We start from the raw sequence: 12,351 nt of genomic DNA, 5'->3' as shown, positions 1-12,351 counted from the left end.
CTGCAGGGCACATCCTGTCTGCTTATCACAAATCAGATCCCTGCCTTCCATTTATCTCTGTTCCTGTCATCAAACATACCCACCAACATGCATCTTTCTAAAGGAACACGTACACACACACACTGGAGAACACCTTTCTGCCATTATTCCTGCCATTACTATTCTCTGGGTCCCCTTTAATATACAAGGAATTGTGCCGCGTAAGCATCTACAGATAAACACGTATCATGTTTACTGTGACATTCGGCTGTTCTGGCTGTGAAATCTGTGTACGTGCGCATGTCTCTGATACAAATCCCCATATTGCCTCAGGCTCCACAGGTCACCGTGTACAACAAACACGAAGAGTCAGACGAACGCCACACAGATACCATTCAATTAATTACTGCTTCCAACTAGTGAGTTGGAAATCCAGTGTCACAGATAAAGCCATCCGTGTTTACAGCATGAGTCATTGCAATTATATTTGGATTGGCTAATGCAGGCCATGCCGTCTGGGTGGTTTTAGATATTCTGAAAGAAAAGATTCCAGCAGTAATTGACTATGAATCAGTGTGCAAATACAGGAATATTATATAAATTTTCCACATCTCTCAGAGGAACGAGGCGGTCCAGGGACATTCGCAGGCCTGGCATGCCACACGGTGTGTTTGAGAAGTGGATTAGAAGATCCAGGCTTTTGAGGCTCTCCTTGCAATTATCTGCCTGACGGAGGGATGATCTATGCAAACAGAGAGGAGATAGACAGGGAAAGAGAGAAAGAAGGGCGCTAGGGATGGATAGAGAGTTGTGAAACGACAGGACTGACGATGTGAGATCTCTTTCTGCTAAATCAACGCTTGGGGACTCTAATGCAACTCTTGCGCTCAAAAACTTGAACACAAGCGAGCTTTCATTCTCCCTAGATTGTCACTGTCTCTAAATCAGTTACATTCAGAATAATGAGTTGGAATTGCTGATATGGTTTTGGTTAAAATGAGCGAGCAGCTCTGGGACATATCTTTTATCTCCATCTTGGCTTCCATCTCAGAAACGGATAGTTCAGCCAAAAATGAAAATTTTGTCATCATTTATTCGCCCTCATGCTGGTGCAAATCTATTAGTTTCATTCAGTTGACACTAAACACAAAAATGGATACTTCATAAGGGATATTTTAAGAATATTCTGGTCACTAAAGCAGTACCCTTTTAAAAGGTACTAATATGTACATCACACCGACAAGAAGCCAAAAATGGCTTGATTTGAAAAAGGGTCTTTTTCTTATAAGGATGACAAAAATACCACTGGATGGATTTTTATCATATTAAGTTGATTGTGTACACACACTGCCAACACACATTTATGTTCAAACAACTTGTAAAAGTGAGTTTGGCATCCAATGACCCCTTCAAAAGAAAGAGTCGACTCTGAATCATTGAAACGTGTCATTTTTAAAACAGATCCCAAGCATGAAACATTAGCATATTGCCCACCCACTTGTTGTGCGCGCAGACCCGGGAAAGCTTGAACCCCCCTCTCTCAAACACCGTAGCAGATTCCTGTTGATAGCATCGTGTTGAAAAGATGCTGTGCTCTGCATGTGAGAGTAAATCTGTTAGGGTACATTTAGGGTATGTCAAAAACTCTCATCTCATTTTCTCCTCCAACTTCAAAATCGTCCTACAGTACATCGCTGCAGAAGTACCAACCTAGTGCTTAAAGTAAACGTGCAAGGAGGCTCAAACACTTTTACAAAAAAGGGTAAAACAGCAATGTAGGACGTTTTTGAAGATGGAGGAGAAAATTAGATGGGAGTTTTCCAACAAACCATAACTGACTTGAACTGGAATGCATAGAGTACGCATGTGCATCGCAGAGCTAGACAAGATAAGCATTTGTGGTTTAAAAGTGCATAAATATTAATTTCTTTAAGAAAATGACTGATCGTTTTGCTAGATAAGACCCTTCTTCCTCAGCTGGGATTGTTTAGAGCCTTTTGAAGCTGCATTGAAACTGCATTTTTAACCTTCAATCCATGAGCACCATTGAAGTCCACTATATGGAGAAAAATCCTGTAATGTTTTCCTCGAAAAAACATAATGTCTTTGCAAGTGAAGAAAGAAAGACATGAATATCTTAGACGACATGGGGGTGAGTACATAATCAGTACTTTTATATTGCTGAAAGTGTGTTTTGTTCGCTCCACACAGCTTGTAGTTCTCTGGCTAAATGGCTAATGGCAATATCTATTCACTCGCAAATGTCTAGAAATGTGTCCTTGAATAGTGAATGTTTGTTGTTGTTATTACTTAGAGTTATGATAAAGAATAGAGCTATATGTTAGTGTACAAACTGCAGTGCTTAATCAATACATTTCTGCGTTGGGCTAACACATATACTATGGCTGTTTGGGTGTTTAATGTCCAACATGTGCTGCACACAGTAGACTTATCACAACAGACTGGGTTATTGGACCAATCACCGCAAATCGTTGAGCGAATCGTTTGGGAGTCGTTGAGCAAATAAGGTAAACATAAATGAATATTATAAGGCAATTAAAGTGTTTTTTGACCTCAACCTGATGTTGGCGACTCCCAAAACCAAAATGTGAACCTTTCATAATCCATAATAGGGTCACTTTAAGTTACCAATATGTACCATTTAAAGTTAAACAGGGTACACAAATGTGTTTTTGGGCTTTTGTATCTTGTGTAGCACCCTGAAGTCAAGAAGGTGTCGTCAAGACCCAAAATTATGAAATCAAGCATCAAAAAAATATCATAAAATAATTCAAATGATGCATGTATTAAATTACAGGTCTCCGCTGTAGCATGAAATATGGTACCGCAATATGACATTTGGCCAAGAGACACACAGGAAGCAATGACATTTGATGGACATCTGATATCACTGATATCAAACCTGACATGTGGCATGTAACAGTGCCATATTTGATTGCAGAGATCCAAAAACAGTACGAAATGCAACAAAATGGCCAGAAAGGTGGTGAATTTGAGTTTCACTGTGAAAAAAGTTAAAATATCCAACATTTTTATAAATTATTTTGACCTAATTTGTCATTTAAACTGATTTGCTAACAAAAAGTATTCTTGCAGCTTCATAAAATCAAGGCTGAACCATGTCACATGGACTATTTTATCTATATCCTTACTACCTTTCTGGGCCTTAAACGTGACAGTTGCGTTGCTGTCTATGCAGGTCTATGAAAGCTCTTGGATTTCACCTAAAATATCTTAATTTGTATTCCAAAGATGAACGAAGGTCTTACAGTTTTGGAACGACATGAGGGTGAGTAATTAATGACAGAATATTAATTTTTGGGTACTATCGCTTTAAGAAATCAGTTCAGAATGACAGTGTGTACATTATTTTTTTGTGAGCAATGAGCATCTTCAAAAGTTTTACAGTCTATAATTAGGGAATCTAATTTCTTGCTTCCTAACTTCCCAGAAAGCTAAACAAAGCCTTTTGACTTTAGTGCCTACTCCACACCTTACTGGCTACATATAAGTACAAATACACAAATTTGTGCCTTAACAATAAATCCAGAACATTGTTCTGCTTCCACTCTCAAAAAGTCAAGTGAAATGCTGAAGGTCAGCAGACCTTGACCTCTAAGACTCTAGACAAGTACAAAACCACCACTAGAGTCGTTCTGTTATCACCCATTCTTTCACCAGCAGCCATAACTCACAAGTGAAGGAGCTGCACAAATAAGGCGAAATCAAACCTAACCTACGCAGCAAAAGCGGTGACCTTGGTAGAGGATGGGTAGCGAGTACAAAGGAGGGTCGACACAGGGAGCGATCCATTCAGATCCACTGCGGTGCTAATGACTGGGTGCTCTCATTATCTCCATCATTACCAGACCTTCATTTGCCGTATTGTGCTCAACAGCTAGTGCGCGAATTAATCAAGATTTCTCACTCTGGTAAGACAAGCTTCCTCCTAATGGCACACTTCAGAGATGAAAGCACGAGTCGCAGTACAGTCCATCTGCAAGGTTAAATACAAACCAGACCTCCCAAATTCTCTCTGCGCTTCAGTACAAGGTTAGCTAAAGGCATCGCGAGGACCAGACATTCAAGTCAGTGTCAGCGGTTCGTCTCAGCTGGTGAATGCAATAACTACTCCATTCAGCAATCACGTACTTTACATTATAATGTTGTGGCAGCTTAATTTCATTTTAACATTTAAATAACTGATCTGATTTTTACATTTTATGTAATATGGAACTTTAATATCAGCTATTTTCTTGGTATTAAAATATTGTTGCATCCCAGAGAGTGTTATTTTACTATTATTTGAATACTATTATGGTAGTTATTCATATTTCAAATTAGCTTTTATTTTTATATTTTTATATTTTCAGATTTCATTTTAATTTATTTAAGTTGTGTGCTTTTGTCATTTTTATTAGTTTTTTTTTTTCTTCTAAAATTTGGCCAGAATTTAAATATTGTTGCATCCCAGACAGTGTTATTTTACTATTATTTAAATATTATTATGGTATTTATTAAAATTTCAAACTAGTTTTTTTCATATACACACACACAAACATATATATATATATATATATATTCAGTTTTCATTTTAATTTATTTAAAATGTGTGTCTGTCATTTTTATTATTATTATTATGTTTTTTCCAAAAAATTGGCCAGAATTTAAAAATTGTTGCATCCCAGACAATGTTATTTTACTGTTATTTAAATACTATTATGGTATTTATTAATGTTTTGAATTATTTTTTATGTTTTTATTTTTAGTTTTCATTTTATTTTATTTAATTTGTGTGCTTTTATCATTTTTATATTATTTTTTTCCTAAAAATCGTCCAGAATTTAAATATTGTTGCATTCCAGATGTCATTTTTATTAACATTTTTATTGCATTTTAAAAAAAAAAAAATAAAATCTTTAAATTATTTTTTTAGTTTTTGCTTTAGTACTACTTAAGTACTCGTATAGCACTTCTATTTTGAATTACCTTTTATTTTTATATTTTCCTTTTTTATATTAGTATTTTTATATTTTCATTTTAATTTACTTTGTGTTTGTCATTTTTATTACTTTTTAAATTCTTTTCAGCTTTACATTTTATTACAGTTTTAGTAACTTATTTTTATTTTTTTTTCTAGTTTTTTATATAATATTTAAGTTATGTTATTTCAGCTTTATTTCAATTAATTAAAACAATTTTAATAGTTTTTTCTAACAATAACAATGTTGTTGATTTAGGCAAAACTAATTATTGCAATTTTAATGAACAAAGCAAAACTGTTAATGCTTGGTCAATGGACCTTTATCAAAATAATTTCATTTCTGATTTTGAAAAGAAAGCATCCATTAAGAAGTCCCATAAAACCAATCCAACCATTCCAACCTAATTTACAGACCTCCTTGGTGAGGAAGCCATGCAAACGATGCAACTGTAGCATAATGCATTTAAAGTAATGCTAATGTAAAGTGAAGGACTCAACGGTGTACATTAAATGAAAAACTCGTACATATTTAAGGCTCTCTGCATTTTGACGTGAAAATGCAAATTGTGAGTAAAAATCTCAAGCAGCAGTGTAGCTACCTCACCTTGTCATTCGCTAAGAATTGATGCTATATATACACGCACTCTGTAGCTAGTGATGAGCATCCTAGACACAGAGAGTGGACACAGCTGAAGCCAGCCCTTCTGCATGACTGCCTTTAGGCTTTGCGACTAAAGGGAAAGTGTGATTGTGTGCGTGTGTGTAAGTGTGCTTGTGCGTTATGCCCTGGCTCAAGCGATGTGCACCTGTTACCCTTGCAATAAATAGAAATGACACCAGCCTAAAGCAGCGCCTATTTCTCTCATTAAGACTGATGAATCACAGGAGTAACACGTAAGCGCCAGCGTAGTCTTTAAACGTACACCATCCATGTCGCACCACAAGGTCATCAAGGGGCAATTCAAAAGCGTTAAGTGTGGCCTGTACAAGATTTAAAGCCAACTTGGATCCTGGAGCAAACAACATCCAAACTTTAAATGGCCGCACTGACTTATCTATTACCTAAGATATTGGACCGCATGTTCCATCCCAAAGAACCCTCGCCACTTAGGGATCTTACAGCAAGAGAGGGAAATTATTTTCCCTTTCACCTCTCCCTCTCTTTTTTCCATTTTCTAACGCCGTGCTGGGGGAAACTGGGTAAATAGATAAGTAAATAAAATAAAACACAAAGCAATGGGGGAGAGAGAGCAAAAGATAAATGTCTGCACCTCACGGGTACGCTGCGCTTATTCTGAATCATTGCAGCGACTCGCGACTGCTTAACGTTTCATTTTGGAAACAGGGATTTATAGAGGAGAGGAATTCACAGGCTCCGATACGCAAGGGAAACTTGGCGCTCTACCTGCGCGACTATAAATAAGATCCTTCTCACTTGATCACACACGGAGCCAGAGAGGAAAAAAGGGATTTCGCATTGCCGGCCAGGTAGACGGTGAGGCGGAGACGACCATCTACAGAGCATAATATGAGGCTATAATCTATTTAAAGTACTTTATTGCATAGGGGAGCCAAACAGAGACAACATCTTGCTTACAATGAACTGTTAAAAAGAACGTGCTGTAATCAGACTCCCTGAAGATTCAGAGCATTGCAATGCCTCACAACTATAAAGCCCAACCAGTGAAGCATCTGAGAAGAGCTGAAATGTGACTAACGCCTAGTATTAATAAGAAGTGCACAATGATAGCTCTCTCAAAGTTCTCAAGTATAAAGTGTCTGTTTATAAGCCTGGAGCTTTCTTTGCAATAAACAACACAGATGTGTTTAAATTAAACAGTGAATAATGCATGTAGTACATGCTGAGGGCATGCAAAGTTACACCTCACACTAACTAATCCACAATAACGTTTATATAACCACAAACGCATACTATCTTCCATTTGAGGACCATAACTTAATGAGCATTACAAATCATATTTTCAGAAAATAATAGCATTTAATCTGCAAGAGGAAGAACCACCACCACGACACCTGTTGTTCATTATCCTGCACGAGGAATTAACTGTACAGCAGTGGCTTACAAATGAGCCATCAACATATTTAATGCAGGAGGCCATAATGTCTCCTTCACCACCAACTCACTATGTAACGCACATGCAAAGAACATATTAACTGTCCATTAGCATGAACAGCCTCAGGTGACCGAATGTTACAGTAGATCTTAACGCGAAGATCTAAATCTCTTTAGGAAAGACAAATGTAAACTGGCAAACTAAAACAAAAAGGAGAGAGTTGGTGCAAGAAGATCACCAGCCATGGACAATGTCCACATAGCAAGCTCAATCACTTTAAGCTTGTTTGTTGCCCATCCAAGCTTGATCCAGCTAATAATGACCAGGTAGAAACCAGCTATAATGCTTCATGAATTGATTTACTTCTTTACGCATGGTTTTGGCTTTTGAAGTGAACGTGCTCCTGTCCTTATTATTTGCTTTAGTCTTTATTTCATCTCTTTGAAGTGATGAATGATTGCATGAAGACGCGGACAATCACTTATTGCATTTGGTTGGTTATTAATATTCATTGGTTTCGTTTAATTTGAAGTGAATAAAGCGTCTCTTTAGTCGTTAATCGCTTGTTTGATTAGTATTCATTGATCCTGTCTGTTTAAACTCTCTGTAGTGAGCGGATAATAATTTTATCGTTAATTGTTTATTTGTTCGTTAATGGTTTATTTAGTTTTAGCGAGCTCAAATGCCTAGACAGGCGCTGTTTCAGTCTTGAATCGTTTATTTGTTCGCTCATTTACGGATTCTTTGCCGTCTTTAGTGAATGGAGAAGGGCTCCGTGAGTCAGCCCGTCGTGTGAATGTCTCCTGATGAAGGGAGCCAAAGGAGCGCTCAACTTCAGAGCTGAGCGGAATATAGATGCGATCTGAGCTTGAGTTTGCTCGTGATTTGCACCCACCTGAACCCAGTGCATTAGACCGAATCGCACGAACGGACTGGAGTAAACGTGCAGCGCATTAGAGACATCGCTACTGTGATAAATAAATAAATTGAAATAAAGACTAACATGTTACATTAGGCTACACTGATCTCTATTCTGCTTGTCGTGGCATTCAGCTTCAAGTATTATGTCAGTGCAACTCTTTCGGCTGAACGAGTTGTGAAAACGTGCAATGCGCGCTCTCAAATTAATTTCACAGTTTTCCCGACACTTATTTAATGCAAAATAAATCTAACAAGAAATAGCGATATTCCTGAACATAACGGAATGAAACCTCCCGCGCCTACCTGGGAAACGAGGAATGCGATGAAAATGCGGGTTCCGAACTCCATGGTCTCAGATCAGTGGGAATAATGTTCAAAACAAGATGCTGGTCGGACCAGCGCTGTTCATAATTCCAGAGTCGCGGGAGTAAAGCCCCTCTGCCTCGAGCTGCCAACTTCCCAAATAGAACTGCAGCCTCGTGAGCAGAGCATTGGAGTCCACCACCAATAGATTTATAGAGGGGGGTGTTTCTTCTTTGACGCTCGCATGAACCTGACATGCTCGCAGTGATGCTCAAGGAATCGTCTCAGCAAAGCATCTTTGCATTGCATTCCTTCATCTCCATCGGATTTCAAACTTTCTGTTTGGAAAGACAAATGGAAAATTATAAGTTGCATATAGGGTGGTATATTGCAAATTTGCTCACTTAATGGAAACGGTGTTATAGAATAATCAGGCGTGCATGGTTCCAGAAGGCTTGCTGTGCTTTTAAGGTGTCATGTTTAATTTTTTCATAAGAGAAAGGCAGCAAGCTTAGGCTGGGTTTAGGATTGGTCATAAATCAAAACTTTATAGAGTGTGTGCTAGATCAGTGATTCTCAGCTGGTGGGTTGTGACATTAAAATGGGTCACAGGTTTGTTCTGATTGGGTTGTGGATGGAGGAGCAAAAAATCCTGTTGGGATATCTTAAAAAAAAAGGATGTGATAAGGAAACAATCTCCAAAAGTTTGAGTCAATCGAATCATAGTTTTAGAACCTAGACAAATTCTAAAAAAGCAGTTTTTTGAGAAACTGGTGATACTAAATGATTGATGGAAGGATGATTATCATGAGTTTGTGTGGTGAATAGAGCATTTTCGCAACGCATCATCAATTGGCCATATTGGCAGCACTGAACCAAACTAAACTCACATATTTTGCTGATTATTGCTGCTGAAAATGGGCAGTTATTGTCATGTTTTGGGCTGTGCTAATCGGTCAGCCTGGGAAAAAAACACTCGCTGTGGTATATTTGTAGCAATAGCCAAAAATACATTGTAAGGGTCAAAATGATTGATTTTTGTTTTATGCCAAAAATCATTAGGACATTATAATAATAATAATAATAATAATTTATTTGTATAGCACTTTTCATACATAGAATGCAACCTAAAGTGCTTTACAGGCAAAAAAAAAAAAAAACATCAGCATGGTACAGATGATTCAACAAATATAAACAAAACATAATAAAATATAATAGAAATTATAAAAATTAAAGACAACAAAGAAAAAAGAAAAATAATAAAAATAAAAAATACACACACCTCACACACTATTATGCGCACAGGCAACTTTAAAAAGGTATGTTTTAACACGTTTTTTAAAAATATGAATACTAGTGGACTCTCTTACTTCGTTTGGAAGACAATTCCAAATTTTTGGAGTATAGTGACTAAAAGAAGTACCACCAGATCGCTTAAGATTTACTGTGTAATATCCTAAAAATCCAGCACTAGAAGATCGTAACATTCGTTTAGGATTATATCTTAACAGACAATCAGAGATATAAGAAGGTGCAAGATTATGCAATGCTTTATAAACTAAGTAAAGATTAAGTAAAGATCATGTTCCATTAAGATATTTGGTAAAATTCCTACTGTAAATATATTTAAAAACTTAATTTTTGATTAGTAATATGCATTGCTAAGAACTTATTTTGACAACTTTAAAGGTGATTTTCTCAATATTTTGATTTTTTTGCACCCTCAAATTCCAGATTTTCAAATAGTTGTATCTCGGCCAAATATTGGTCTATTATAGCAAACCATACATCAATGGAAAGCTTATTTAATCCGCTTTCAGATGATTTATAAATCTCAATTTTGGCAAACTGACCCTTATGACTGGTTTTGTGGTCCAGGGTCACATATTAGGCTAATATCTGAATAAATTAAGCATAAATTAGCAGAACAACGTATTCAGTAGTACATCAACCGTGTAATCCATGCTGTTGTTTATATCCAAGTATCGCCAGTATGGCCACGCATCCAGTTAACTGACCAAATTGTGACATTAAATGCAAACCCTCTATAAGAATGACTGTAAGTTTGTGTGGTGTGTCAGCCAATTCTTGCCTGATAAGTGCATGAAACACCCATTTCAGTTTTGAATTCTAAGCCAGTCCTGATAGCACAATCTGTATGTATCTTCTTAAAGCTTCAATGTGTTATCATTTTGATAAGGAACACCTCCATTTTTAGGCTGTTAGCTGGAAGTCTAACTCAAATCTCACCTATATTATGCAGTTCAAATACTTGCAAAACATCTTATGTGTCAGCTATTTGGGGAGGACAGTAGAGGCTGGACAAATTTTCTTTTTTTTAAAAACCAAATTCACTAAACTTCACTAAACTCAAGTTCGAGTTACAACCTTGAGGGGTAAACTAGTATCAGTGTGTGAAGAAAAAACAGTCCTGATAGAACAATCTGTATGTATTCACCTCAGATTTTAAGGATAAAATAAATAAACTTTAAAATACCTATGTTAAACAGTTCAAACAATAGAAAAACTTCTACATTCTTAAAAATAAAGGTTCTTTATTGACATTAATGGTTCCATGAAGTTCCATCAATGGAACCTTTCAAATGCAGAAAAGGTTCTTTATAGTTCAAAAAGGTTCTTTAGATTTTTAAAATGTTCTTCAAAATGGTTCTTTGAAGAACTGTTCACTGAAAGGTTCTTTAAAGAACCAAAAATGTTTCTTCTATGGCATCACTGCATAAACAGCCCTTTGGAACCTATTTTTAAAAGTGTATGTGTTGACTATTTGAAGAGGAACTTTTTAGAACAGCATCTACGGTGAAGTTAGTGTTTGTTATGAGGGTTAAACTGTCATGTGTGTCAGGATTTTTCCTTTCAAAACCACAGCACACAGATTTATTACCTTGACTGACACCACAACAGCTAGCCACCCATTCTCTCTTGGGTTTTGTCATTTTCAGCAAAACTCTCTCTAACCGAAGGTTGTGCCAAAAACTTTTTCTAAAAGGGTTTTTTTCATCGTGAGATTGTTTCTTTGACCATGGTCCATGTTCAGGAGACAGACTGTCACTGTATTTTAGTCACCTGTCATGTCTAGACATTCGGTGCCAAAAAATTTCTGATAGAGTTCAGAAAAGACAGAATGTCTATTAAAATCTCAATAAGTAGTGTCTGGCACTGTCTAAAATTGGCCACAGGTAATCAAGAGAACTGAACATTTGGCTCTCAGGGATGTTCCAGAAATTTCACACAGTAAATCTGAGAACAAAAAGCTAACCTGAACATACCAAATGGCCTAACTAATTAACAGTAGTTTGTTCGCAAGTTCAGATGAGGTACAAATGAGATCACAAAATACCCAGAAATTAGCTTAAATTCAAATTCTTCTTAACTTGTAAGATATAGATTAATCTTTATCGCTTTGTTTGTTTCTGGATTTTAGTTTGCTTCACTCTCAACTCATCATGTTTTATTTCCCCCATGTACCATGTAGCATGACACAAGCTATTGAGAGTGACAACAGACAGTACAACTAAAAGTGTCCAAAGATCCATCATAATGACCCATGAATTCCACAATGAGCATAAACAAATATCCTTTGACCAACAGTTGTGGGAGTTTCAGGCCAAAACGTTCAAAAAGAAAGACACATTTATATTTGGTGTGGGAATACTGCTGTGCTCTTTGAGCACTCCTTTGCCCCTGTTATATCAATATGTCTTAGATGCACATCGAGGGAGCGTGACACTTCCTGTTATGAAAGACAGCAAGGCTAGATGCTCGCAGACAAACACTGAACTGCAGACCTCTATAACAATATCCAGAAACCTTAAGTCTTTTAGCTTTAAAGGCATGTAGAAACAAATCAGACTAAACAGAAAGAGATAAAAAGAACGTGATAGATCAGAAAATACCAAATGTTTCCCTTTAGGCCGAAAGGTTACCGTCTCATTAAGTATCTCTCTACCACATCCAACCTGAGTTTCTGTTAAAAGTTTGCCTGACTGTAACTTTTTCCCCTATCCTGAAGGAAAAAGATGAATCAAGACTAAAAGATAATGAAAGACT

The 12,351-nt window shown here is 36.7% G+C and overlaps 1 protein-coding gene across 1 annotated transcript in view; it reads right to left on the bottom strand.

Moving 5' to 3' along the window:
- Positions 1-8,478, bottom strand: part of cdh13 (cadherin 13, H-cadherin (heart)) — a 394,548-nt gene extending 386,070 nt beyond the window's left edge. The window contains exon 1 of the mRNA XM_051135516.1: positions 8,284-8,478. Coding sequence (XP_050991473.1) covers positions 8,284-8,328 — 45 coding nt within the window. The 5' untranslated portion in view covers positions 8,329-8,478. The remainder of the gene's footprint in view (positions 1-8,283) is intronic.
- Positions 8,479-12,351: the final 3,873 nt, after the last annotated feature.

This window comes from Labeo rohita, chromosome 18 (assembly GCF_022985175.1).
Source record: "Labeo rohita strain BAU-BD-2019 chromosome 18, IGBB_LRoh.1.0, whole genome shotgun sequence".
Lineage (NCBI taxonomy): Eukaryota > Metazoa > Chordata > Actinopteri > Cypriniformes > Cyprinidae > Labeo > Labeo rohita.
The sequence above is the reverse complement of the archived record's forward strand: the minus strand, read 5'-3'. Positions and strand labels throughout refer to the sequence as shown.